General features: G+C 34.2%; 1 protein-coding gene across 4 annotated transcripts in view; it reads right to left on the bottom strand.

The window, feature by feature from the left end:
- UbcE2H (ubiquitin conjugating enzyme E2H) overlaps window positions 1-23,538 on the bottom strand; it is a 48,604-nt gene extending 25,066 nt beyond the window's left edge. The window contains exons 1-2 of one of the 4 annotated variants that reach the window (XM_018545671.1): window positions 22,996-23,538; window positions 22,138-22,502 (exon numbers count right to left, since the gene is read on the bottom strand). In XM_018545671.1, the coding sequence (XP_018401173.1) occupies window positions 22,138-22,190 (53 nt within the window). In that variant the 5' untranslated portion in view covers window positions 22,191-22,502; window positions 22,996-23,538. The remainder of the gene's footprint in view (window positions 1-22,137; window positions 22,503-22,995) is intronic. The other 3 variants (XM_018545672.1, XM_018545673.1, XM_018545674.1) reach the window with 3 other exon arrangements.
- Window positions 23,539-26,555: the final 3,017 nt, after the last annotated feature.

The following is a 26,555-nucleotide window of genomic DNA, read 5'->3' as shown; positions in this document are numbered from 1 at the left end:
ATATATATATATATATATAAAATAAATACTTATACATATATATAATTAGATTTCGCTCGATTTAGATCAAATTTCTTTATAATTTATATACAGGGTGTTTTCAAAATGAAAACAGAAAAAAGCAAACAGAAAACACTGCAAACAGAAAAAAGTAAGGAAACAGTTAAATAAAAGCGACGATTATTTATTAATAAAAATTTTTATTCAAAAAACACTTCAAGTGCTTGATAAACTACAATAATTAACATTCATTTATTATTAATATAAACAAAGACTATAATTTTAAACAAAAAAACAGAATCTTGTTTCCATTCAGAATTATATTCACCGCCATGAGGCAATGCCAAATCGGTTGCTTTCTTACAATTTAGAATTTATGTTTAATTACAATTTACATTAATAATATGTGAATGTTAATTGTTTGTAGTTTAAAATTAATATCACTTGAATAAAGACATATGTAATTGATAAATAATCGTTGACTTTATTTAATTATTCCATTAGATATTTGCAATTTTCCTATATCAAAATCATCGAAAATATATGTATCATGGTGTTTATCTTATAAATGGCATATGCATTCTAATGATTACGTATTATTATAATGCAGTACTATGTGTATATCGGATTATCACTGAATGCGAAAAATGAGAGGTTATGATTATTCTAATATACTATAATAGTATTGCTCGCGTTTACCTCATGTTCGCAATTCCTCCATTCTCCCTTCACGTGAGATGTTTCTTTCACCTCAACATTATACCTCAATTTTCATTGTACTCTTTAATTATTTGCAATCAATAACATTCTATATGTCCTTTAGATAAAAAAAATTAATGCAATTTTTTTTTAATTATGAAATAATTTGCATTATAAATGTAATAAAGTGTAATAAATAGTGCTACAATTCGTATTATTATAAATAAATATAAAATAACACGTTTAATGAATTTATAAGGCTGGCTGGAGTGACCTGGATACTTCACGCGAGTAACGAAGGGTTAAATCTTTAACCTTAAGAAATAAATCTTTAATAAAATGTCGTTACACATTTTTTACATTGCATTGAAAGAAAAGATTGTGTTGCAGTAGTAATTTAAATAGTAAAATATAGCATTTATAATTAGAGAGAGTTGCAACATCTAATTTTTTGGTTACAGCAGCCATTTTTTGATCGCGTTAGCCATCCACAACGGCTGCAACAATTAAAATTTAGCTGCTGCAATCAAAAATTGGCTGCTTCAACCAATCTTTTTTTTTTTCAGTGTACGAGGTAAATACCGTCGTATGTAGATTGCGTATTGTCGTTCGGGAAAATCATATTAATTTCCTGAAAAATATCCGACAAATTGATTTTCTAAATTACGTGAAGTAAACGCTTATTACCAACTTACGATAAGCAACCTCCGGTGTTGCGGCAAATGATTAGAAGCTACATTTCAATGTACGCGAGCGCGTTGCTTCGCTCTCACCTACAGATTCCGATAGCTTTGTTATCTGCGAGATCACGTTCCGTGAATGCACCCGACCGCTCGCATTCTCAAACGACCGATGGTGCGCCCGTGTAAACACACAAAGCAGCCCCTTTCTCCCCTCCTCCTCCCCCTCCCCTTCGGGAAATCCTCGACGCGACGTAGAAGCATCATCGCCGCGAACAATGAACGGATGCTCTCCGAGCGAGGAAATAAGCCAGCACGTGGGCCTTTCGTTTTACACGCGCGTGCCTTAATCGTTCTTTAATCGCGACATGCGATAGCATACGCCTTCGTCATGCGACATTGATTAGAATAACTATCATCTCCCCGCCTTCAGTTTTCATCTGGAGTAGTGCTCCCCAAGAAGTTGCCGCAGGCCCGAGGTTATAACACGTCCTCCATTATAACATTAAGTAATTACGCGTAGCGTGACACTGCGAAAATTAATTTTGTAACGAGCACGACTTTTATCCGAGGATAAATAATTAAACATCCTATACATTTTTATGCATTTAAGGAATTTTTTAAACATAAAATGTATTCCATATCGTGTATTTTCTGAATTTTATTATTACATTTGATCTCCGCGTTTTCATAACATCATTTCAATCGCATTGAAAGCCACGAAACGAGATGGAAGCGGGTCCGCTAGAACATGAGCTAACGTCGCGATAAAAATTGCAGTCTCCACTTCAAACGGAAAGTTTCCCCCGACAGAGCGAGACGCAAAAGAAGCAAAAATACGCGCTCTACATAAAGGATACAAAGCAAAAATTTTTGATGACAAGACGCAAGGAAATCGTACCGAATCACTGCCCAATTTCCACGTATCCGAGCCAATTTCTCGCATCCTGTCAAACAAAAATCGCTCTCTGTGCATCCATGTAAATCGTTTGCATTCACCAGAAAAAGCAGCTTTGCAACTTTTATAAAATTCTTTAATATGATTAGTTTATACATTATCCAGTGAGTGAGGAATTAATTGTGAGACTAATTGTATTAAAGAGTCATCTGTTTTACCGACAAAAATACTATTTTGTTCCATATTAATTTTATTACTTTATATATCAGAATATTTCACAGAATCAAAATTCCTTTTCACGATAAAAATACACATGCTGATGTATCTGGCTCTGATATTTTGTATCTAAAATTGTAAAACAAGAAAAATAAATAAATTTTAAATTTTTTTCTTCAATATGACGATCAATGCTTTAAAAAAAATATTTTCGTATGCAACAAATTGTGTACACGTGTATGCATGTGCGATGTGAGATATAGTAGATACTACTGAGAAAAAGATCCTTAAAATTTATTTCTATGAATATATTTATTTCACTAAGATAAATTTGTATTTCAATATGACGAAATAAAATTTTATTCCTAGCAAATAAGTCATCTATTTTTTTTTTTAAATTAATGGAATATATTTTACAGAAATGTATATTCCATCATCATAATCAAATGTTTTCATAAGTAACAAATGTCATAAGTAACATTTGCTCCGCAGTTCTTCGATATTTTTCTCTAAATGTAGTATACAGTGATGTGTCGATGTCTCATAAATCATATATTTGTATTGCAGTCGTATGTAGGTGGATAAGTCGCATTTATGTCCGTTTCTATCAATGTAATTTAATTTCATCCCCATTTCAACTAACTCTTCATCTCTTTCTACATTCAAAAAAGTGATCTTGCAGTTATAGCGAAAATTATCAAGGTACAAAAAATTAGCAAAAATAAATAAAAATTTCTGGCAAGTATTGCAATATTGGATATGTTTTGCGCCTAATCATATAGATGACGGAGATAAAATTTAGATTTGTGCCATAAATTCTATACGTATGGTACATATTTTCAATCAGATACAAAAAGCAGCGATAATTCTAGCTGGAGCAACAAAATATTTTTTTGCGTGTAGTTCTAAGAATTAGACAAAGATGAAGAGTAAATTAAACCAAGACCAAAGCTAATCTACATTGATAGAAAAGGGCATTAATCGATAGAACAGCGATTCCGTCCAAACTTTGCCGTCACATCAGCATCCTTTTAAAGAATGTTATAACAGTTGCAAACTCGGTTGCAAAGCTGTTTTTCTGCTGAACGTAGCAGAACCGTTGCAACACGTTGGAGTGACGCCCGCTAAAAGTCGTACTCTTCCCGACACAGAATCCGACCGATCTTTCCCCGTTACCGTCCATTATCGTGGAATAATGGAGATATCATCTCGCGCGCGTGTGAATCTCATCAAATGATCATCTCTATTCATGTGCTCTAATACACACGGATGAATTAGCGCCGCGGCGGTGGTACAAGGCATCCTGTTACAGGGAATGGTCGACATGTGCGCCTGACGGACGCGTCCAGCGGGCGCGTTATTAGAGAACTGATCGCCTCCGTGTTTCAATACCCGTCGACACGGCGCACAACGTCGGACTACTGCAAATGGAAACGGTCGAAAAGTAAAAAATAAACGAAACGAATAAAAGACGAAAAACAAGTTACTCGTCGCGAATGAAAAATATCGTATCTCAAGCTAAACAAACAGTATTCATTAAAAAATAAACACGATGTTTAAAATACGTATGTTACAAAACGCTAAATGGGAGATGAATTGTGCTTCAGAGTTTCGGAGTGAATAGAACCTTTGATCATTATGCATCGACCACTACAATACCAATTTCATATCTGATATACTGATGTTGTAGCCCTATTATCTAAATATACTCGTATAAATAAAGAATTAATGATAGATACATCAAAGTATTTAAATATATCTATTTAAAAAACATTAAAAATGTATCATAAAGATGCATCATAAAAATAATTTACATGACCTAACTGTCAAATTCAAATCATTGTTTTCACATTTTGAGTAACATAAATACCAACATTTTTATTTCAATTCAAAATATCGTATAGAGAATATAAATAAATAGCTAAAAGTCTCAAATATATTCTAGAAATGTATTTCATCGACTAAACATTTAAAAAATTTCATATAAACGGGTTTATAAATTAGTTTTTGAAATAGGAGGAATTTTATTATTAACAATATCAAATAATAATTAATAGACAACTATAACACACGTTTTTTTCTCCTCGAAGTCTAGTTTGGTACGTACCTACATATACTCCTACCTACTCGTACCTACTATATATATACTCCTACATTATTGCCAATTTTAAAAAAAGATATTTTAAAAAAACATCTTAAATAGTTCTCTCTAAAACCGATCGTTTCTATAATATCTAATGTTAAAAAGATTTAAATATTGTTTTAAAAATAAATAACTCATTACTTATTCCATTAATTGTTTGATAGTGTTAAACAATAAAATTCTTTCTAGCGTTTCTAGATCTATACATATATTTTTTTCAATGTGTATATTTGGTCGAATGCATCCTTAAATTCTAGAATATTTCATATTTTTCCATTTATAATACGTCCTATGGAAAAGTGACGGGTGTGCTAGCAATTTATATGTAGGTATATGGTTAAAGAATCGAATAGACGTTTCGAGACTAGATGCTGCAATGCAAATCCTGCGAAATCGCCGAAGGTAAGATAAATTCACGCATCGACGAATGGATAAAACGTACCCGAGATGCGTTATAAAAACGGGCATGACGTTTAATTCAATTGAGTGACGCGCCCGTCGAAATTGTCAGGGCGGAAATTTTGTAACGGCCATAACGCTCCAAGGATTTTACATTCCCATCGCCATAATACAAGATACACCATAAACGAACAGGAACGAGCTCAACGGAAACGATTGCTCAATCCCGAGGGACCGTTACATTCTCTCCTACCCGCGCAATGCTGTTGTTTACAGCGTTTAAATGAGCCGAGGATTGTACGAGCATTCGTTTCTCTTTCCATCTCTCTCTATTCTCTCCCTACTACATATCTTCATGTATTACTCCAATGCTGATCGATCGGCATACGTAATTCCTTCTCGCCCATCGAGATGTGCTTTCCCAATCGCAGCTATATATTAAAATAAGAGAGGCCAACTTATACGCCGGATTTGTCAGGAAAAAAGAAAACTCACAGGAAAAATCTCTGATCGTGAATGAAATGAAGAACATAATTTTTATGTAAGTAAAGCGAAGAAGTAAGATTCATGCGATTAAACACCCTTAATACAGAAATCCAATAGGATTAGCCAATTATTAAAAGATATCACTGAAAAAAAAAAAAAGATTGGCTATGTCATAATATTTTTAATTGGCTGCAGTAGCCAATCTTTTTTTTCAGTATAGGATTAATTATTTTAATACTCAAAATAAATAGTTAATTTTTATCTTTCAACGTTAAATTTCTATATAATGGCATAATATGATAAAATATTAATTTAAATAAGATATAAATATATAATTTAAAATAATGAAATAATTTGCCCTTTTAAAGCAAATAGAAATAATTAGATTGTAAAATAAGAAGACTACGTAGTAGGATTTCGACTTTCTAAAGCGTAAATGATTTTAGATTGCATTTAGATTTGAAAACCATTACGCGACACAAGGTATCTGAGGAGCGCGGAAGATTAGAAGTTCGCCAAGCCGACTGCTAAGTCGAAGAAATTATGGCGTAACTAGAGGCTTCGTCTTCTAACGCGGCGTTTTATTACCATAAAAGAATAAGCGGAGGAAGAAAGAGCCGTCTCAATTCTGCGATCAAAACGCGCGAAGATCGTGACATAATGCAATCGAGGAAGAATCGATTTCTCGCGAAAAGGAGCGCAACTGCAATGGAACTTTGCGATAAAATCACCTAGAGAAGCGGAAGAAAGAAAGCGTTGCATGCGCGATTAATCACGTCTTTCGCTAACATAATAATGTATTTTTTACAATAAAAAAATAACGTTTCCTGGTGATATCAAAGATAAACACGTGTTACATATTCTGAAAAAAAAAATTATAATAGTAGCAACTATACATAATTTATATATAAAAGTAATGCACAGAATTTGGTTGAATAAAATCACGCAATAAAAGAAAAAATTGGTTGCTGCAACCAGTTAAAAATGCTATGCCATATACAACCAATCTTTTGTTTTCAGTACGTGTGTGTATGTATAATTTAACAAATTATTTTATAGTTACACAGTAACTAAAAAATATTTATTCAACGATGTACGTTTTAGATATAGAATTTATATATTTATCAGTATTAGAACATACATAGATACACAGGTACAAGTATCTAAACTGAAATCTTTCTTGAAATAGTATAACGGCATGTAATTTCCACTAAAGTACCAAAGTTATCTAGATACTCCCAAAAACGTATCTATAGGTACTTTAGCGAAAATTGCATACCATACCTATATATAGTACTATTTAAATATAGAAAGATCTCAATTTAGGTACTTACCTATGTACCTAGATATGTTCCAACACTGAATTAATTGTCATTTTGCTTCATAGTTACCACCACTGCATTCAACAGAAGAAATAGCTTTATAACCGTTGTAAAATTCTTTAACATGCACTGAAAGAAAAGATTAGCTGAATATATAGCATAGCATTTTTAATGGACTGCAGCAGCCAATTAAAAATTTTATACCGTATTTTACCATCTAAATTGCAACAGCTAATCTTTTCTTTCAGTATAATTTATTTTGCCTTTAGTTACTAATGCCATTTAAATATATACATAAATCATTAAAAAATCTTTTTTCTGTTAAAACCGCAGCTTATATCTTTTTCTCTGAATGCACTTCGTATAAAATTATTGTAAGTAGAAATTGAAATAAAGAAGCCACAAGATCTTTAAAGGTCCAAATGACATTCCCGTATTATCGACAGATCGATGCACTTTTTACAACGCGATAAACACGTGATGCGTTACGCTTAGGTAATCGCACGTGGGAAATCGAGGGACCTTCGACTAATCGATGAATCGTGCATAAGGTCTGTATATACCTTTATGATGCGCTCATGATATTAATTACTGTCGCAAGACACGCGGAAACGCGTGTAAACCGCGTCATTAATATACTCATCGATATGCACGTCGCAAATAACGCATCGCGATTGCAATAACGCACGACTTATCCGGTTCGCACGCGTGAATGCGCTCGTAAGCCATTACAGCGAGCCATTAACGATCCCTTTCTCCATCTGCAGCTGTACTGACAATGAGTGTCTCGTTAACTATAGAATAATTGATTAAGTTGATTTCGGTATTACATACGCGTGGAAACTTCTACAGTGATAGCCCGCGGTTTGTGCCTACCTCGCGAACCATGTCCACGTTGTATCGGCACGATCGCGGTCACAATGATTCTGCTACGATACGATTCGATCGCAGAGACGTGATTTATCGTGATCGAGCGTAACCGACTCGAACCCCCCGCCGCCGGATTTTCAACGAATAAGCGAAAGGAAGGAACAATATCGCAAATCGTTTCGCGATGCTGCATCCACCGCGGACAATTCTGCCTCGATTACGTCGAATATCGATTCATAGAGTATTGACGTACGATTATTGTCAGTAGATCTAGGATGCTTAGGATGAACAGAAATACAATGAATTTTATGGGAAGATTATTGGAAAGAAGATTAATAAAAAGAATTGTAATACAAAATAAATGAACGGAAAGAACAATTTTGCTGACGTATCAAAATTTAGATAGATACAGATCTGAAAATAATTTAAGATATCAAATTATATACCTCTAAAATCTTTGGAATGTAACTTAATTCTGAAGAATGACAACTGAGCCATAAAAAAAAAGCTTTAAAAAAAGTAATTTAATTATCAATTTTTAAGAGTGAGATTTTATTCTTTAGAATTAGATTCCACTCCAAAGATTTTAGAGAGTAGGACACATCGTGAACAATGCTGTAAAAAGTTTTGACATTGACATTTTACACTTTAAATTCGTTGCAGTAAAATCTCACTCTAAAAGAATAAAAACACCTTTCAAAAAAATGAAAATTTTCACTTTTAAAATTTTTTAGAAGAGTGACAATTTTTTACTCTCTTTAAAATGAAATTTCACTTCAAAGGAGTAAAAATTATCATTTTTTCAAGAAGTAAAATATTTTCACTTTTTTTCAAGAATGTTTTTATTTTTACTCTCTTGGAGTGAGATTTCATTACAAGAAATTTAGAGTGTAGCAACTAATTTGAACGTCCTATATAATTATTTTGATAGTCGAATAAAAATTAATTTCACATCTGCAGCCAGCTAAATTTTGAGATAGCTAAATTTAGCGAAATCATTCTTTCTGTATAGAAGTGCGATCCTTTTTAAGCGCCTTTAGGTAGAAAGCATCTTTCACACTTGTTACTGCCGTTATGATCAATTTTAAATGCTCACTCCTTTTGCATCCCCAGGTGTTCTAGACACATTACTGCGCATTAAAGCGGAGTAAAACGAAGTTATTATCGTTACACTCTACTATCTCTCCTATATATAGAAAGACCAATCATCTGTATGCTAAACAGTGGGAATACCGACAAGAAACTATAAAGTCTTCAACGAAAACGTGACATTATCTCTCGACGTAGCTAGGCGACAAATAAGTATTACATAACAAAGGATAATCTAACAAACAGCCGACCGTACTTTCAGACTTAAGGAGAAAAATAGAGAAAGAAAGCAAGAAATTTATCCATAAAGAGCAACATCTTGAATTACACTCGCGAGCTCGTATTGCATTGAAAATGCAAAAGTGTGGACCGTAAATTCTACTGTACAGTCATTTTCCTGCTGCTTCCCACGATGTACTCGAAACGCGCACATCATTGACATTAAACAAGAAACGCGCCTAATTACTCTAATTAGATATCATCCACGATGGATTCGCAAAGCAACTCGACTTTGGAAACCGTTATAAATAAACGCCACAAGTTATCCGTTTACAGCTTGTCTTTCCGTCATCTTAAAGAGATCTTCGGAAGATCATTAATAAGTGATTATCTTTCGACGCAATACGTGTCTATAGTGAATCTCAGCGGAATTCGGATAGTATTTCGTCTAAACTGTGTCACGAGTATCAAAAGTTATAGAATATATCGATAATAAGTACCTCGTACTGAGGTATAGTTGATTAAATATCGTAAGAATTTTAAGCAATTTTCAAGAAAGAATGGTTAATAAAATCCAACTTCTCGGTTGTTTCAGTAATTAGACTTTGCTCTTCATTGAATTTTAATGCAAAATAGCAAGAAGAGAGTCGCATAGTTTTCAAGGTATTTCCCACAAGTTCTAAATTCCACCGTTCCTGAAATATCTCTCGATGGCTCTTGAGACATCCAGAACATGGGTTTATGTGGGATAAAACGATCGGCTCTTCCCATTCGGCGATTACGCGACAGCGAAACGCAAGATTCCCCGTCCTCGGTGTATCTGCTTTTGCGGTATGAATCAAGCGACATCGTCCGCGTGCATGGACACGGAGAAGGGAAAGGCAGAAAACGCAGAAGCTCTTCGATGGCGACGGTGGGGGAAGCGACTGTAAGGTCGATCAGCTGGCGAGCGAAGCAACGAGGAAGGAAGACAAAGAATGCATGCCGCATATTCGCGTCGCTAGTCAGGGCTTTGTATTACGCGGAACTTTGTAATTCAGTTGAGTACATAAAACATGTATAAAGCGCGACATATAGGCAAAATCGCTGGGTAAAGTGGGCCACAACTTTTACGTGCAGATACTCGTCACGGAGAAAATGACGAAAAAATATCGCAACGCTATTCGCACGGAGTTTCAAAGAGATATACAAAACTTATAGACGAAAAATACGATAGGGATAAAAATGCACGCACGCAAACTATTGTTGACTGACTAATCGATCAATTAAAGTTGGCTTGTTTCGAGAAAGCACAAGAAAAGAACAATTTTTTTCTGAAGCATCTTTAAAACTTAATCTTAAATACAAATCCAAAAATAATTTTGTAAAATTATCAAAAACAACTACAACTTTGGCCAAAAGTATTAGGTATATTTTTTATCTATCTAAATTCTTTTACCTATATTGTTTCTAATTGATTACACAAAAAAAAAGTTTTTGAGAAACACAAACCAAAGGTGAATCTTATAAATTTTGAGTCCCCGAATTTGTAAGCTATTTTGCTCCATTATGTCCCGTCTTTTAGTTAATCAAAAAAAATAATGACATTAAAAGGCGATCGCAGGATTGATTTATATAAATATAAGTATTGTAATAAATTAAACAAAGTGTAAGAAATAAAAAAGATTTTGCTTTACTAATGTTTATAGGTATTATATAACTTAACACGTTATAAAACAAATTTATATTTATAACTTAACACGTCATGAAATAAATCAGTATAAAATACTATTATCCAATAAATTTTATCAAACAAATCAGGCGTTCTGCGCGTGAGTCATAGAAGGTTATTTTCGCTTTAGAAAATGAACGTTTTAATTGTTACTTTTGAAAGATAAAATAATAATTAAAATATCCATTTCTGAAGCTGAAAAAACCTTCTATGACTCATGCAAATCGCCTAACTGTTTCTTGCACAACAGTACTTTAAACCGATTTATTTTATGACGTGTAAGCTATAATACTTAACATTAGTAGAGTAAATTTTTTTTTCTGTATACTTTGTTTAAAACATCGAAGTACATTTAAATCAGATCTGCGACTGCATTTTACTGTTATATTTACTTTTACTCTTTCCTCAAATGTTTAAATTTTCCAATTTTCTATCATTTTTCTTGATTATCTAAAAAACATGGACGTGATACAGCAAAACGGCAAATGAATTCGAATTTAGTAATTCAAAATCTATAAGAAACACTTATTCTGATTCGTCTGTTTCTCTACAAAAACTTTTTTTTTATATTTAAAACAAGAAAGGCTTCCAAGAATTAAATCATATAAATTTATTTATTGTAATAAAGTACTTTATAATGATAAATATAAAGTACTTTAATAATAAATTATAAAATAATTTTATATATGTATATACGTATATCATGTATCGGCTTATATTGATTTTAACGTTTATATAATTTTTATTTATGATGCTATGTTACAAGCATTCTACATAAGTTTAAAGAGTTTTTGAAACAAAAAATTCACTAACAAATGCTAGAAATCAATTTTTAAGCTAAAACGGTAACTATTAAATAAGATGTCCACGATATTTTTGGCCAAGGTCGTATGTAAAACATTAAACGTTGATAATAACGATGTTGCAACAAGTTTTAACATTCTAGTTTAAGCGTCCTATGTAATTATTTTAATGGTTCAAACAAAATTATTTTCTAGTTTGTAGATATTAGGCTACATTTTCAGGTATTTTATCAAAATTGTTTTTTCTTTCATGCATACTGCTTAATAAAATATTGTTTTTGGCATTCAATGCTTGAACGTTCTATACAATTAGTTTAACGATTCAACAAAATTATTTTCAGATCTATATTTAAATTTTTAGATACCTATTTCAGCAAAATTATTATTTTTATGCAGCTTAAAGTAATAAGAAGCAAAATTTATTTTAATCGATGCTATCAATTATAGTGAGTGCCGACTATAAGATTTACAAAAGAAAAAAAGATAATTTATAAAGATATGCGATAACCTTATACTATCCTAACTTTATAGTCGTCGTTGTACGTTGAAAACGAAATATGTAATTAAAGGTTGTAGAGAAAAAGGGAAATCGGTGGCGAATCAGCAAATATCGTAACATGACGAGTGAACGTAAAAGCGAGCAGCTTAAAATAAACTGGTCACTGCTATGACTAATATATTCACCGTGCGAGAACGAAAGACTTTCCAGAAATTCTAAAACGCGCTAGCGGAACGAACGTGGATGCGGACGCATCCAATTTGTTTCGCTCGTTTCGAGACGGCTTGCAGCATTAATGCATGCTTCAACACAGCGTGATCGATATCGCAAGACGAGGAAAGAACTCGGTATCACACGAAGAAGCTATCATGAATGTCCGAGACTAACACGCGTCTTTAATCCCCTCCCCCTATTTACTCGAAAATAACTTCATCTAATTTTCAAGAAGCCGACGGAAATCTTCAGAGGATCTAAATTATGGGAAGCACCGTCATGTATCCACGTTTCTCAACTCCGCGAGTTTCTGTTGTAGAAAGACAACGCGACTCGCTTCACTTAAAAAAAATCTAGGCTAATTAGGTTACATAATTATTAAAAGGGTCTAATAAAATAATTTCGATCAAATGTTTCTATTTTTAGAATCTTACAGAGAGCTTTTCTTTAAGTAAACAAATGGGTAAATCCGAATTTTCTTATAAAATCTGTTATAAACTCTAATTGTGAGAATCTGATTGATCAGAATTCTAATCAATATAATCAGAATGTAATCAACGACCATTTTCAAACAGAAACTTTTCTGTATTGTTATAAATGTTATAATTCGATAATTCATTATTATATTCCTTGCCTCAAATTATGACTCAATTATGTTTCAACGCTATTATAGTACATGATATTATACACTTTTCCTGTTCTATTAAGGTTAATGTAATAAAAACCAACTGACCGCTACCTTTACTTTTCTAAACATTATCTTGCTTTTCTAATTATTACAAAACGATTGGACATACTACTATTATCACATGTTTAGTAATGTTTACTAAATATTACAATAGGCTAAACAAAATACATTTGGCAGCAATTACTAGACTTTTTTTTCAATATCTATACGATGCATCATACGACATGTGCATATATCATGTGACACGACACTCTGCGCAATTCGCGAAATAAGAGCCTAGATGTCGCACGATTTAAGGTCAGTGGATGCGCTCGCTGACGGTTTGGGTTCCGTCCATCCGTCAGTTTTAGAAATATGGATACGCGCGGATGTGATTACATCCGGCAGTATAACTCCGAAATATTGTGAAATCGTAAACATCGATTGGTGCGTGCCGGTAATCACGACGGTAAAACCGAAAGTAAATGTTCAAATATAATTCTCGAGATATATTGCCCGCAGTTTGGTTTATCCGATGGCCTTGTTATCATGATGGACTTATTATCATAATAAACATAGCGCGTTTATCAGTAACTAGAACAGAATTCGGTACGCTGCCCTTTTCGAGATAAGGAGGACACAGCGACGTTTCGCGATTCGATCCAATCAACTGATACCGAGCGAAGTCATGTACTATTATTTGTTTTCTTTGTGTGCTATACTGATTGAAAAGAAAACAGTAATTAAATAAAAATCAAATTTTTTTCAACAGTTTTATAAGAAAATAGAAGAAAATAAGAAGCAAATTCAATAATGTTGTCACGACGTAATTTCTAAATTTCAACATACTTTCTTATAAACAAGACGATTAAATCAAGTTATAGATAAAGAGCTAAATTCAGCTTTATTCAACTTCAATCCATTCTACGCAGTTTCTAATGACTCACTCTTTATATTCGTCGAGAAATCCGCGATAACTTTGAGACACGTCGGTATCCGGAGAATCGAACAGATCGACCGGGAACTCTTTGCCGGCATTAATTTCTTAACATCGTCATTTTCCGTGCCGGCCTCACGTTGCGTCGTAAGGACATATAAAAAATGCACAGGACCGCGTGTTGCTGTGATAAATCTTAAAACGAATTAGTCGTCTCGTTTAGCCGTAATCTCGAGAAAAGCAAATTTAATACGCCATAGCGAAAGGGTTAACGAGCTCTGCCGTGCGCAACTTCGCGCGACCGAGGTGCAATGCAAATTGGATTATCAAGCCGCGCGATATTCCACCTGTTACAAATACTGGCACACCACAGTAAAATTAGGTGCAATAAAATGGAGATATACACCGATTAAAAGTACTGTTTTCATTTGTTGGTTAATTTGTGGTTAGGCTCAACCCAAGATAATGTAAAAATCGTACTTTTCTCTCTATGGTTAATTAACTAATAAACTGATGATTTTGTAGTGAATATCTGTTAGGCAAGATTTTTCCATTTTCTGATTAACTTGTGGCTTAAACTTAACTTCAATTATCCTGATAATAATGTAGTAAAACATATTGTGTTTTTCTAGTTACGATTAATCACTAAACGATGGTTTGGTGATGGTAACTTTGAAAGTTACTACAAAAATATCAGTTTAGTAACTAGTCACAGCTAAAAAAGATAAATATTGTATAAAGAAATTTTTACAATATTGTCAAGTTAAAGTCCGTTTTCACAATACATGGTTACCTGATTAAATTAGAGATTATCGCAAAAAATTTATTAACAAAATTCAGTTATGAAATTTCTTAATAACTTTTAATCTTCAGGTAACCGTATATTATGAAAACGGGTCTAAGTGAGGTTAAATATAAACCATAAGTTTATATTTAACCAGAAAATGAGGAAATGTGCCTAAAAGTTATTCACTGCAAAACCATCAGTTTTATGATTGTAGCTAGAAAAGCTAGAAAAATATGTTTACATTATCAGCAGATTAAGTCTAATCAAAAGTTAACTCTCTGGTGAATAAAAAACTGAATCAAAAGTTATACCATTATGAAACTAGTTAATTATATAGATTTAAAAAACACAGGTTTTACATTATCATCAAATTAAGTGAGATTATGTAAACCTAAATTACAAGTTAATCAGGTAATGAAAACCAGGCCTGAAAGGTCCACTCTAGGTGCGAACGAGAATAATCTCGGCGCCACGATGATACCGAGGCTACGCATCTCAGAGATATCTCGACTATCTCGTGGCCTGAGAAACGGAGAAACGCTAGTGTTATTTGACACGTAACAACGCGCAGCTAGAACAGAATCTCATCAAATTTCTCGAAACTTTGGCTTTCGTTCGCCAATCTAGACTCGATTAAATCAATTCCGTAGTTCGTAAACAACGATGATATCAAATTATATAAATGAAATTCATAAGAGATATCTTTAGCAATTCGCGTAAGGAAATCTGTAAAAGATGCTACATCAGTCTTTAAAATTGAGATATTTACTTTTGCTCGTTGCTCGTTGCACTCTAAAAAATATAAGTAAGTGTGGATTTATAACACTATGTTATAGTTCTCACTCGTGTATGATGTTATCAACACATCAACATGATATGGATTTAATACTATATGGATTTTTTAAATACCGGATGCTGAAATAATAATTATATGATCGAAACAGCGTATAAATAAAAATTGAACATTCTAAAGAATTATAAATTAACATAGTGTTTATATAATTCTCATCGTGTTAATATTCATACCAACACGATGAATTTAAAATCAATTTTTTAAGTATTAAATAGACATCATGTTAATGTTCATACGAATCAGGATTGGAAAAATCATGTTTTAAATTGTGTAAAACATGCTTAATCGATATTTCTAACATGTTTTTTCATAATACATATTTTTCATGTTTGAAGCGTGTATAAAGCATTTAACATATTTAAAAAACACAATGTTTTGTTCTTAAAAAAAAAAATGTTATTTTTTGCCAAACCTATAAACATCAACACGACGAGAATTATATCGCATATGATGTTGAATCCACATTCGTATTTTTTAAAGCGTTCAATTCTACCGCTATCAGCTTCGATTGTAATCGTTATTTTAAAGCCTGTTACGTTGCATTTTTCCCTCCCTGTATCTATATCTCACGTGTTATGTCTCGACAATGTAATATGGCACGCCGGGACGTGTGAACGTATCGCGCAGTTAGCCTCGCTTGCTCGCTCGCTCCCGCTGTCACGAGATAATTCTGCCCGGTACGATAATTAAACGCACGATGTGTTTCTCGAGGCGCGTATCGATTCGCGTCGCGCCGGGTCCCCGTATATCTCCCAGAGCGTCTCACTTCCACGGAACCCGCTCTATAATAATCCCCGAAGCTCTCCACACGAGGAGCGACCTTCGAACCAGCGCGTCGCGTTTATCGCGATGAATAAAAGAATTATATTACCGACACGCGCGCTATCATTCGCGCCACGCGCGTAAAAAATCCAGTAAACGTATTGTAAAAAGAAAAAAGGAGGAATAAAACCGAGAGAAGAAGTCTTATCGACGAATTATCGAGGATCGAAGCGACGCATTTTCCTTTCTTTGTCGACCGCGTGAAAGAGTAAGGCGTATCGTGAGATTACCGAGAAATGAACAAGAAATGTCGATTACAGGACAGCACTTTGGCGTTAATTAAACTTTCTTTCTTCTCTCTGTCTGTGTTATCTCTCGAGCGCATCGGCTGGTTAATCGCTCGTTCTTTGTGGAAGAAAAGGGACCGCGCCGTCTAAGCCGGTAACCTATCGGACTCCCCGTTAGTTTGCGCGCAAAGAATTCCTCTTTTTTTTCATCTTTCCCTTTCAAGTTTATACGGAAAGAACGGTCTTGCTAAAGTATCGAGGAAAGCTACACAAATCTGAAAATAGTTTTATTAGTCCATCCAAATAATTATATAGGACGCTAGTCAAGCTGCTAGTTAAAACTTTTACAGCATTGCTCATACATATACGATTATCTATTTAATGGTAATAAATTTTCAGAATGCATCCAAGAAGGTAGGGTTCCGACGTTTAGTAGATAATATGCGTGCCTAAAGCCCGTGTCACACTACGGACTGTGGACGCGGATCGGATTGAGATTGCGTATCGCACATCGGAATTCAGCCAATCAAGACAAACCGCAGCTTTATCTTGATTGGCTGAGTTGCGATGAGATAGTGTGACACAGGCTTAAGGCCGTTTTCACAATACATGGTTACCTAAAGATTAAATGTTACCAAGAAATTTTCATGAATGATTTCTTCATTGATGAATCTTTTGGTAACATTTAATTTTTAGATATATTGTGAAAACATACCTAAGAGATGTCATAAAGAGATCATGAAAATGTTTTTTCAAGACAAACATATCTAAAAGATGTGTAAAAAAACATCATAAAAAGATATCTTTTAGAGTCTAGAAAATCTCTTTATGATGTCTTATACATATATTGTTTAGATTCGAACAATACGTGTTATCTGATGGGTTTGTTTTGTTCATCTTTCATCTGACTAATATGCAAAATAAACAAAAAAATAAATAATATGAAACTTCATCTGTTTATTTATAGATAAAAAATATAATAAAGTTTATTAACTGATTTTAAATAATTACAAAAAAAAAACAGATACTTTGAACGACTGACGAAGTCGTGAGTCGCAACTGCCTTCCACGTCACCATTAAAGAATTATTTTAACGATCTAACAAAATTATTTTAAGATCTGTATTTAGCTATACTTTTAGATACTTCAACAAAATTGTTCTTTTTATGTAACAACAGACACAATCAATGAGAGATCGCAATGTGTCGTGATGATACTGTAAATTCAAGTGTATTTCCATATATACTCGTATATGAAAAATAAATGTTTTCATACATGTATAATATACTATGTATGTGATTTAATTTTCCGTATAAAAATAACACTACATTACACTTTAATTGTGTAAATTCATTTACGCAGCATAGTGTTACTTTTACACAGAAAGACCGGTTTTGCTGAAGTATTTAAAAATTTAGCCAGATGCAAATCTGAAATAATTTTGTTTGAATCATCAAAATAATTATGCAGACTGCTTCAACTGGTTATACATCTAATGCTCGTATCACACTAACAATTGGAGATACGTCTGCGTTCGCGTTTACGTGCCTGGACCAATCAGAGAAAAAAACTGCTGTTATTCTTGCCCATTAAGGCTTAGCAGAGGAAGCAGATTTGCAACTGTTGTAAAATTCTTTAATATGGTTAATATTATTTAAATCCAGTGAGGAATTAAATGCAAGACCAATCATATTAAAGAATTTTACACAACAATATTAGGGCCATGGCATACAAAAAACTTAAGGCAGTAAGCAATAAGGAAATCAACATGTTGGATTGGCTGCTATTTATGTTATGGCCTTACGGATTCTGTGATTGGTCAATTCACTTACTGCTTATGTTTTACTGCATAAATTTTTTTGTATAACATGGCTTAGAACTTTTTTGTAGCGTTGTCATCAATGTTTCAGCGTTTTATATAATTATTTTAATATTTAATAAAATTGTTTTTAGACCTGTATCTACTAGCTAAATTTTTAGACATTTTAACAAAATCGTTCTTTTAGTATATATATGAAGGTACTTATTACATACTTGGATTTACAGTGAATCCAAGTAAAATTCTCTAAAACTAAATTATCAGTGGATAATCACTGATATCAGTTCTAAGTATGCCATTAGTAATCAGTGAATGAAACGAGGAATCTCTAATTTAACTAACCATATATATCCCTATAATTACCTTTACTTTAGTGCACGTAATATAAATTTAATGTATTGATATTGAAAGATTAGAACTATCATACAAATATCAGTATTTTAATTATATGTATAATGTTCAAACTTCTTTTCTTTTTTAGATGAACTTCAATGATTACTCAGTACACTGTTCAATGATTACCAAGTACGCCACTAGATAATCAATTATTATCCACTGATTCAGATTTAGAGAGAGAAAAAATGCCCATTATTGGAGCATTCCGATGACTTGTCGACAGTCACGATAAAAATTCTCCCGTCCCCAATCGAAATCGGAATACAGAGTTCGCCGATGTAACTGACCTTCGCAAATCTCGACGCTGAAAATGCGACCGCCGTCGCGTTTTCGCCGCCGTTGCATGACGAATCGCATGCGAAATACATATATCGACCCGTTTATTACGTGCGTCAGTACGGTGTGATCTGGCAGTTGGATATAGAGATCGTCGTCGACCGCTTTATTTTTACGCGCGTGCTAAAGATGCTCGTCACTTCGTTCGTCTTGTTTCGAATTCGCTGCGTACGACGGACGAGTGTGACGTTTCAATTAACGTTCTTCGCTATGCGCTACTCTCTTTCTGTATCCCCTCCTCTTTCTACCTTTTTCTCTCTTTGTCTCCATGGTCCTGGATTTCGTTTCGACAAGGGGACCATGGAATTCGGGGCGGGTTCCGAACGAAGACTCGAGATCTCTTCTCGAGAGTGACGTTCTATTTGTAGAACAGGAAACAAAGGGAGTAAAGGCAAGAAAAAATGAAGAGAGATAGAGAGAAATAGGTAAAGATATAAAAGAGGAAGAGAAAACAAAGAAAGAAGGGCCATCATTCCGAGATTTTTGTATCCGAACTCTCAGTCCCTTGTGTGTATGTCAGTTGCACTGTAATAATCAACGTTATGAAAGTATTATGCTATTCACGCATGCTATAAGAACAAAAAAACGAAAGAAACTTCGTTGGGACTAGAGACTCTACACCGAGAGAAAAAATTTTGATAAATATTTGTAACTGTAATTACATTAATATCATTAATGTAATTATATAATTAATATTATTGATCTTAGGACATGTGAATAGACAACTATAATTAGAAATTTTCCTTATATTAGTAGTGTAACGACATGTTACTATAATTAATAAATAAAAAAAAGTAATAATAATATAGTACCAGCAAATATACCTATATAGTTGGCAACAGAAAGTGACTATATGTATAATAACAGTTATTATTACCATAAAAATAATTGTAATTATTATAAATTAAAGTTAAGAAATTTTTAAGACCATATCTGTTGCATTTAGAATGTATCAAATTTTTAATCTAATTTAAGTCGCTACTTCTACTAAATATCGTTATTTTATACTGAAATGATAATTAAATTTGACACTATAAATATAGCAGTGCATATGATTGTCAAAAATATATATATAATTTAACTAAATCGCCCTAGTTGTAGGTTAAGAGACGCAAATGCAATCTCCAATCGCTAGTGTGATACGAGCATTACGTATATGTATAACCAGTTTAAGCATCCTGCATAATTATTTTGATAATCTAAACAAAATTATTTCAGATCTGCATCTGGCTAAATTTTTAGATACTTCAGCAAAACCGGTCTTCTCTTGTGTGATTTAGTTTTACGTGCAAAAAAAATAACGCTATATACTGCATAAATGGATTTACACACATTTGAATAATGGTAATATAGTGTTATTTTTATATATCTCTAAGTTCGAACAAAGTAATCACCTGCACAAGCGTGATATCGGGTTCTTCAGTAACGGCGGAGCCACGAACCGCGTGATTATTTCACGAGTAAATAACAAAGACAGGTATAAACGAGGTGTCGCCGAAAGCACGGCGGGGAGAATTGGAGGGACAGAGAGAGGGATAGCGCGAAAGAGAGAGGGAGGGAAAACAAAAGGAGTAGCGAATGTGAGCGAGCGAGCGGGACGACACGCCGCTCGCTCACGCTTGTCCACGCGCGGAACGAACGCATACGCGCAAGCGCCTACGAGTCAGCTGGTTAAAAACAGCTGTGGCCGAAACGTCGACAAAGCGAACGATTTAAAGACGAATTAAATGTTCGCTGTGCAGGCGAGTTTTTGTTTCCTAACTATCGCTCGCTACTCTTACGAGCCTCGTCGGTAATCATCGGCAATAAATGCCGATTATCACGGCGATTATTGTTCTCGATAAGCGAGCCAGCGATTCGCTACGTGCACGCACACATTTACAACGTTTGACACAGAGTGCTGAAAAAACTAGATGCACGAGCTTCGGAGTTGACAGTTGAAAGACGAGAGGGAGAAAAGAATGTTTAAGTTTCCATAAAAGTTTAGTAGTCTATAAAAGAATAATGGAAAACGTTAGTTTTAATGAATTCGTTATTCTCGATAGATGGATTCTTGGTCGAATATTTAAATTTTCATGAAAACTTTAGTGGTCTGTAAAAAATGATTGAAAATTTGATTTTTAATGAAATCATTATTTATAGATTTTTAGTCGAATCTTTAATCTCTGCATGCAACTTTAATCTACGAATAAAACGATCGATCATTAATGAAAACATTTTGATTCTATTAATGAAATCATTTTTCTAACATTCATGGATTTTCCATCGATACAAATTTACTTATCTGCTTAATAGTAATTAAAAAAAGAAGCACAGAAGAGAAGAACTTTCCACAAATATAAGACTCTTGAAAGACTTTTAAATTATCATCTAAACAAAATAAACAACTAACGAATTCTTGTATTTCTGTTTACATCAAACTAGACGTTAATCAAAAAGAATTTAAACGCGACAGTCGATCATGTCTACATTGAGTGACAAAACTAAAAAAATTATGGAGAAAACTAGATAATCACAACAAAAATTATTCCCAAATTTCCAAAAGAAGAAAGTCGATTTTCCATGCGATATCAGACCAACGCAAAAGGTGTGTCACATTTGTGGTACAAAGCGTCGACAGAATTGAGGGATATCATCTCTGGCTGCGACACGCTCCAAAGTCTCATCCGGAGAGAAATGTTTTCAATCTCCCGTTCAAAGAGAGCTCTAGTTTTCTACCATCATTCAATAACGGATGGAAGGATGCCAAACCTTTTGCGTCGACCTGATAGACCAAAGGACCCCCCCTAGCGCGAGGTCTATTCGTGCGTAGTTTTTCCAGCAGCACCCTGTATAAAACACACCACATGCATACCTGCGCGCGCGCGCACGCACAGAGAGAGACGCGTGCGTGCTGAGAAGGCGCGTTCGCGATTGCGATTCGCTCTCACGTGCGCCGCCACCACACACAACATATAGAAATCGCACGAGGTACTTATCGGACGCAGCGTAGAGGGGAGGGGAGGAGGGGGGGGGCTGCTTTCATAAAGCGGCTCTCCAAGGATACAGTTTGATAACGTCCGTGTCCATGCGTCGCTTGCCGGCGCTGGGGGACGACATATTTATCGGTGCTGCTGCTCGCTCGTCGGCGGTGCTGAGTTCGGCAGGGGCCCTTCCTCGCCCCGCGGCGCTCCTGGTAGCGTCCTCCACCACTACCTCTCCTTCCACCGCCTCCTACCGCTGCGCGTGGATCAGCTGAGCCCGACAGGCACTCCGTCGTGCCCGGGGAGGGCCCTCTGGACAAACGCCTCGTCAATTATCCTTCCTCAGCGAGGGAACGATCGGGAACTCCTCGCGGCCCGTACTTCGGCACTCTGGTGACGCGCACTTCTGTCTCCAACGTTAATGTAAACCGAGCTTATATTCAGCGCACTGAACGACCGAGAGAGTGGGGGGGGGAGGGGGGGAGGGAGAGAGAGAGATGCACACGGACGTTGCGCGATGGACGAAGAGAAGGAAGAGAGATAAGAAAAAAAAATAAAGACGGCACGCTCTCGTAAATGCAAACAATCGACCAGTCGATCGACAGATTCCTTTCTCAGAGGCTCGCCCTGACGAAGGGCGAGAACGCGAGGCGAGGTGAGGATTCGCGAACACGATCGACTTCGACTCGACGCGGGTGAACACACGATGTGGAACAATCCACCGCGAGGTGAAAACTGTGCGTTCGTCCGAACGCTGCGCTGCGTTGCGTCCGTCTTTCTTTTCTTCCTTTCTTCGTTTCCCTCCTCCACACGCTGTGAGCGTCGCGTGTGCGTCTCTCTCTCTGTCGTTGTGTATATATAAACGATTCGTAGTGCGTCTCTCTCTTTCTCTCTCCCCTCGCTCGCTCTCTGCCCGTGTAAAAGAAAATCTCGAGTACTACCAGACGAGAAGGATGGACGTCCACCTTCTCTTTTAAAGGGTCACCTCCTGCTCCAAGTACTCCTCCTCGCGCGGACCAGGCCAAAGAAGCCACAGATAGGCTAGAGGATCATTTCGTCAACGTCGTCGATGACGAGATCGTCGCGCACGTCGACTGCTCGTGTTCCTCACTCGCGGATCGCTTTCTTTCTCTCTCTCTCTCTCTCTCTCTTTCTCTCTTTTCTTTTCCTGGCTCGCGTGCGCGTACACACGGAAAAAACCGTCCCCGTCCTCCTGCCAGAGAGAGAGCCTAACTCCAACCGCCGTCACGTAAATGCCTGTTCCTTCTCTCTCTCGCGCGCGCGCTCTCCCTCGTTCTCGCTCTCCTCTCTCTCTCTCTCTCTCTCTCGCGCTCTCTCCCTCTCTCTCTCTCACTCTCGTGCAACCCGCGACCTGTCAATCCACGATCTTCGCCACCATCTGATTGCGTTCTTGTCGCTTGCACACTGGACTCTCCTGGCTCGACCGACGCTGCTGCCTCCGACGAGCGACGACAGCGGCGCTCGACGCGTGCGCACGATCTCTTTGCGAAAATCTCGAGCTTCTCGATTGAAGCTATCCGCGAATTCCCGTATAAATAACGCGCCGCCATTTTCCATCACTAGCCGCGTGGCGGGTATTTTAACTCTTATAGCATGCAGAGTTGATAAGGGGTTTCTTTTAGAATAAAACTTTTTTCAAACATATTTTTGATAATAGGTTTAAAATGATATTATAAAAAAAAAACGTGTTAAAAACATCGATTAAGTATGTTTTAAATAGTTTAAAACGTGGTTTTTATCAATCCTGACCCGATGTGACTTTGAATATTAATGCTCTAATTTACATCGTACACTCGATACGGGTATTAACTAGTAATTTTCTATTAAATTATCTTAATTTCGATGATACGTGTAAACATATATACGTATGATATTTAATTAATTATTTTCATGCATATTGTATCAATTTATATCATTTCATTCTTTAAATTTCCGAAATTAAAATAATTTAATAGAAAGTTAATACATACATCAAGTGCTCGGTGTGGGAGGAAAGGGTCAACATATCGATATCTTATTGATTTATTTAATTTTTAAGAACAAAAATTTATATATAAAAATTATATAAATTTTTTTATAGCCACGGAAAAAATTCAGGCTTAGAGATTAATGTCGATATTTGTATTGTGGAGGAATAATTTTTCCTGAAGTACATAAAAATTTAAATAGATTCGGATCTACAAGTCATTTTATTTAGACCATCAAAATATATATTGGATTAAACTGCGAATTGTTAGAATGTTAAAATTTTTTGCAATATGAACTGTGTTCAATAAAAAAAAAAGATCGCTGTAATTGTAAGATTCTTTAAGAATATATCAGATGTATAATCTTTGTAAAAAGTAATTGATAGAAAATTTATACTTTTTATATAAAAACAAATGTTATATACACAATAATTATTGAAACAATTTAATGAAATATATGTATATTTAATAGTACAATTTTATTATTTAAATTAAAAATTTCTCATCTTTATTTTTAAAAAATGTCTATATTGAAATAATTTTTAATCTAACTTCTAAATCGCCACCAAACTTTTTGTAGTATTGTTTAATATAGTAAAGAAAATCTGTAATTTTTTTCATAATTTTTTCGTTTTGTTAAAACATATGTATAATACATCTCTTTAATATGATTAGTTTATTCATTAAGATTCAATGAAAAACTAAGAACCAGAGGAATCTATAAAATAATATTTAAAAATTTCCTAATTTTTTTAATTTCTAATTTTTTAATTTTTTATTTCTATTAAAGAATCTACAACAGCTGGAACTGCTTTTTCTGCTAAATCCACCGATTATCACGCGGAAAGAATTATTTTGCTGAAATAAATAAAAATTTTTGAAATAGATCTTCAAGTGATTAATGTAGAAATCTTAAGCTGATGAGCAACGCTGCAAAATAATTTTTGACATTCTAATAATCAATTTGAACATCTTCCATAATTATTTTAATGTCTAAACAGAATCATTTTCTGACCTGTGTCCAACTGAATTGTTAAATACCTCGGTCAAATTATTCCTTCCGTGTATAAATGCTTAAGCCCGTGTCTCATTATGCATTGGTGACTGAAGATTGCGAATTAAAAATTAAAATTCAACTAGTCGAATAATTTTAATTTTAATCCGTTTTATTCTGAATTCTAATCTTCAATTCGCAATCCTCAATCTCTAATTTTAATTATTCTACTTATTTATTTTGATAATCCAACATTTTATTTTCAGATCTATTATAGTTAAATTGTTTAATACCTCAACAAAATCTTCTTTCTGTGTATTCTTTAATGTACCTTTTGATATTTAAATATAGAATGATTGCAATTTTATATTGTAGATGTTTATTCCAAATTAAACTCATCGTGTTCGCAAAATGCAGACATGACTACAACAGATCCGTTTATTTAAAAAAATTTATAAAAATTATATAAATGTTGCGAATGCAAAGCGGTACACAATATCGTCAGGATTATAAATACTTATAAATACAATATTGCTTTCGATACAATACATAAATTTCGTTTTTTTACATAACGATGAAACAATATTGATTATCACTAAAACCATTAGAAAATCTTGGACTAACGATTGAATCGTTCGAATACTAATGTGAACTAATTATTATTTTTATAAAAGTAAAATAATTTTCTGTAACCTTCGCATGTATGTGTGTGTCTAGTTTAAATATTGCTACATTATTTGATTAATATCCACTAGCATGAAGACGACATACGAAGAACTCTATAGCACCTTACTAGCAAAACTCTATTTTATAGTCAGTGCCTATATAATAAGTACTACATTAAGTATGTCGATATTACACATTAAGTACATCCACATTTATCTAAAAAATATTATCAAACAGTTCCTGATCTAATTTCGAATAACAGATTCGTGCAAAAGTTCACTACGCTTTGTATTCTGTAGCGTATCTAAAGTGAAAGACTTGCATTATTATTTTATATGTATATATAACAATGTATATAATAAAAAACTGACACTATTGAATGGCAGATTTAAGTTGGCACATACTTTCAGTATGAAATTGTTACTTTCAAGATGCATGCCGTAGTAAATCATAAATACGAGCTCTTAATACTATCAATGATCGAATACGTCGTATTACAAATAATAGATGAATGCCCCATAATGATATGTATATAATATATAATATATATATATATAGTGAGATATACGAGACTTTTTTATCTCAAATTAGGAAGTGAAAACTACGTTCCTCTTATATATTTTACTAAATCTATGACAAGTAAATAAGAGAAATATATTTTTAATCCTTTAGTATAAATTCATCTATTCATTATGTTGCTAATTATCTGCAACAACCTTCTTACATAAACACACCTAATGTTTACATGTGTTTATAATTAAGATTGAAATGGAATGCTACTATATCTTCAAATTTCCATTGACTTAAGTAAGAATAATTAATTGTAAATTTGTATAATAGATATAAAAGTTTT

This window comes from Cyphomyrmex costatus, unplaced genomic scaffold, assembly GCF_001594065.2.
Source record: "Cyphomyrmex costatus isolate MS0001 unplaced genomic scaffold, Ccosl1.0 scaffold5, whole genome shotgun sequence".
In the NCBI taxonomy this organism is placed as follows: domain Eukaryota; kingdom Metazoa; phylum Arthropoda; class Insecta; order Hymenoptera; family Formicidae; genus Cyphomyrmex; species Cyphomyrmex costatus.
The sequence above is the reverse complement of the archived record's forward strand: the minus strand, read 5'-3'. Positions and strand labels throughout refer to the sequence as shown.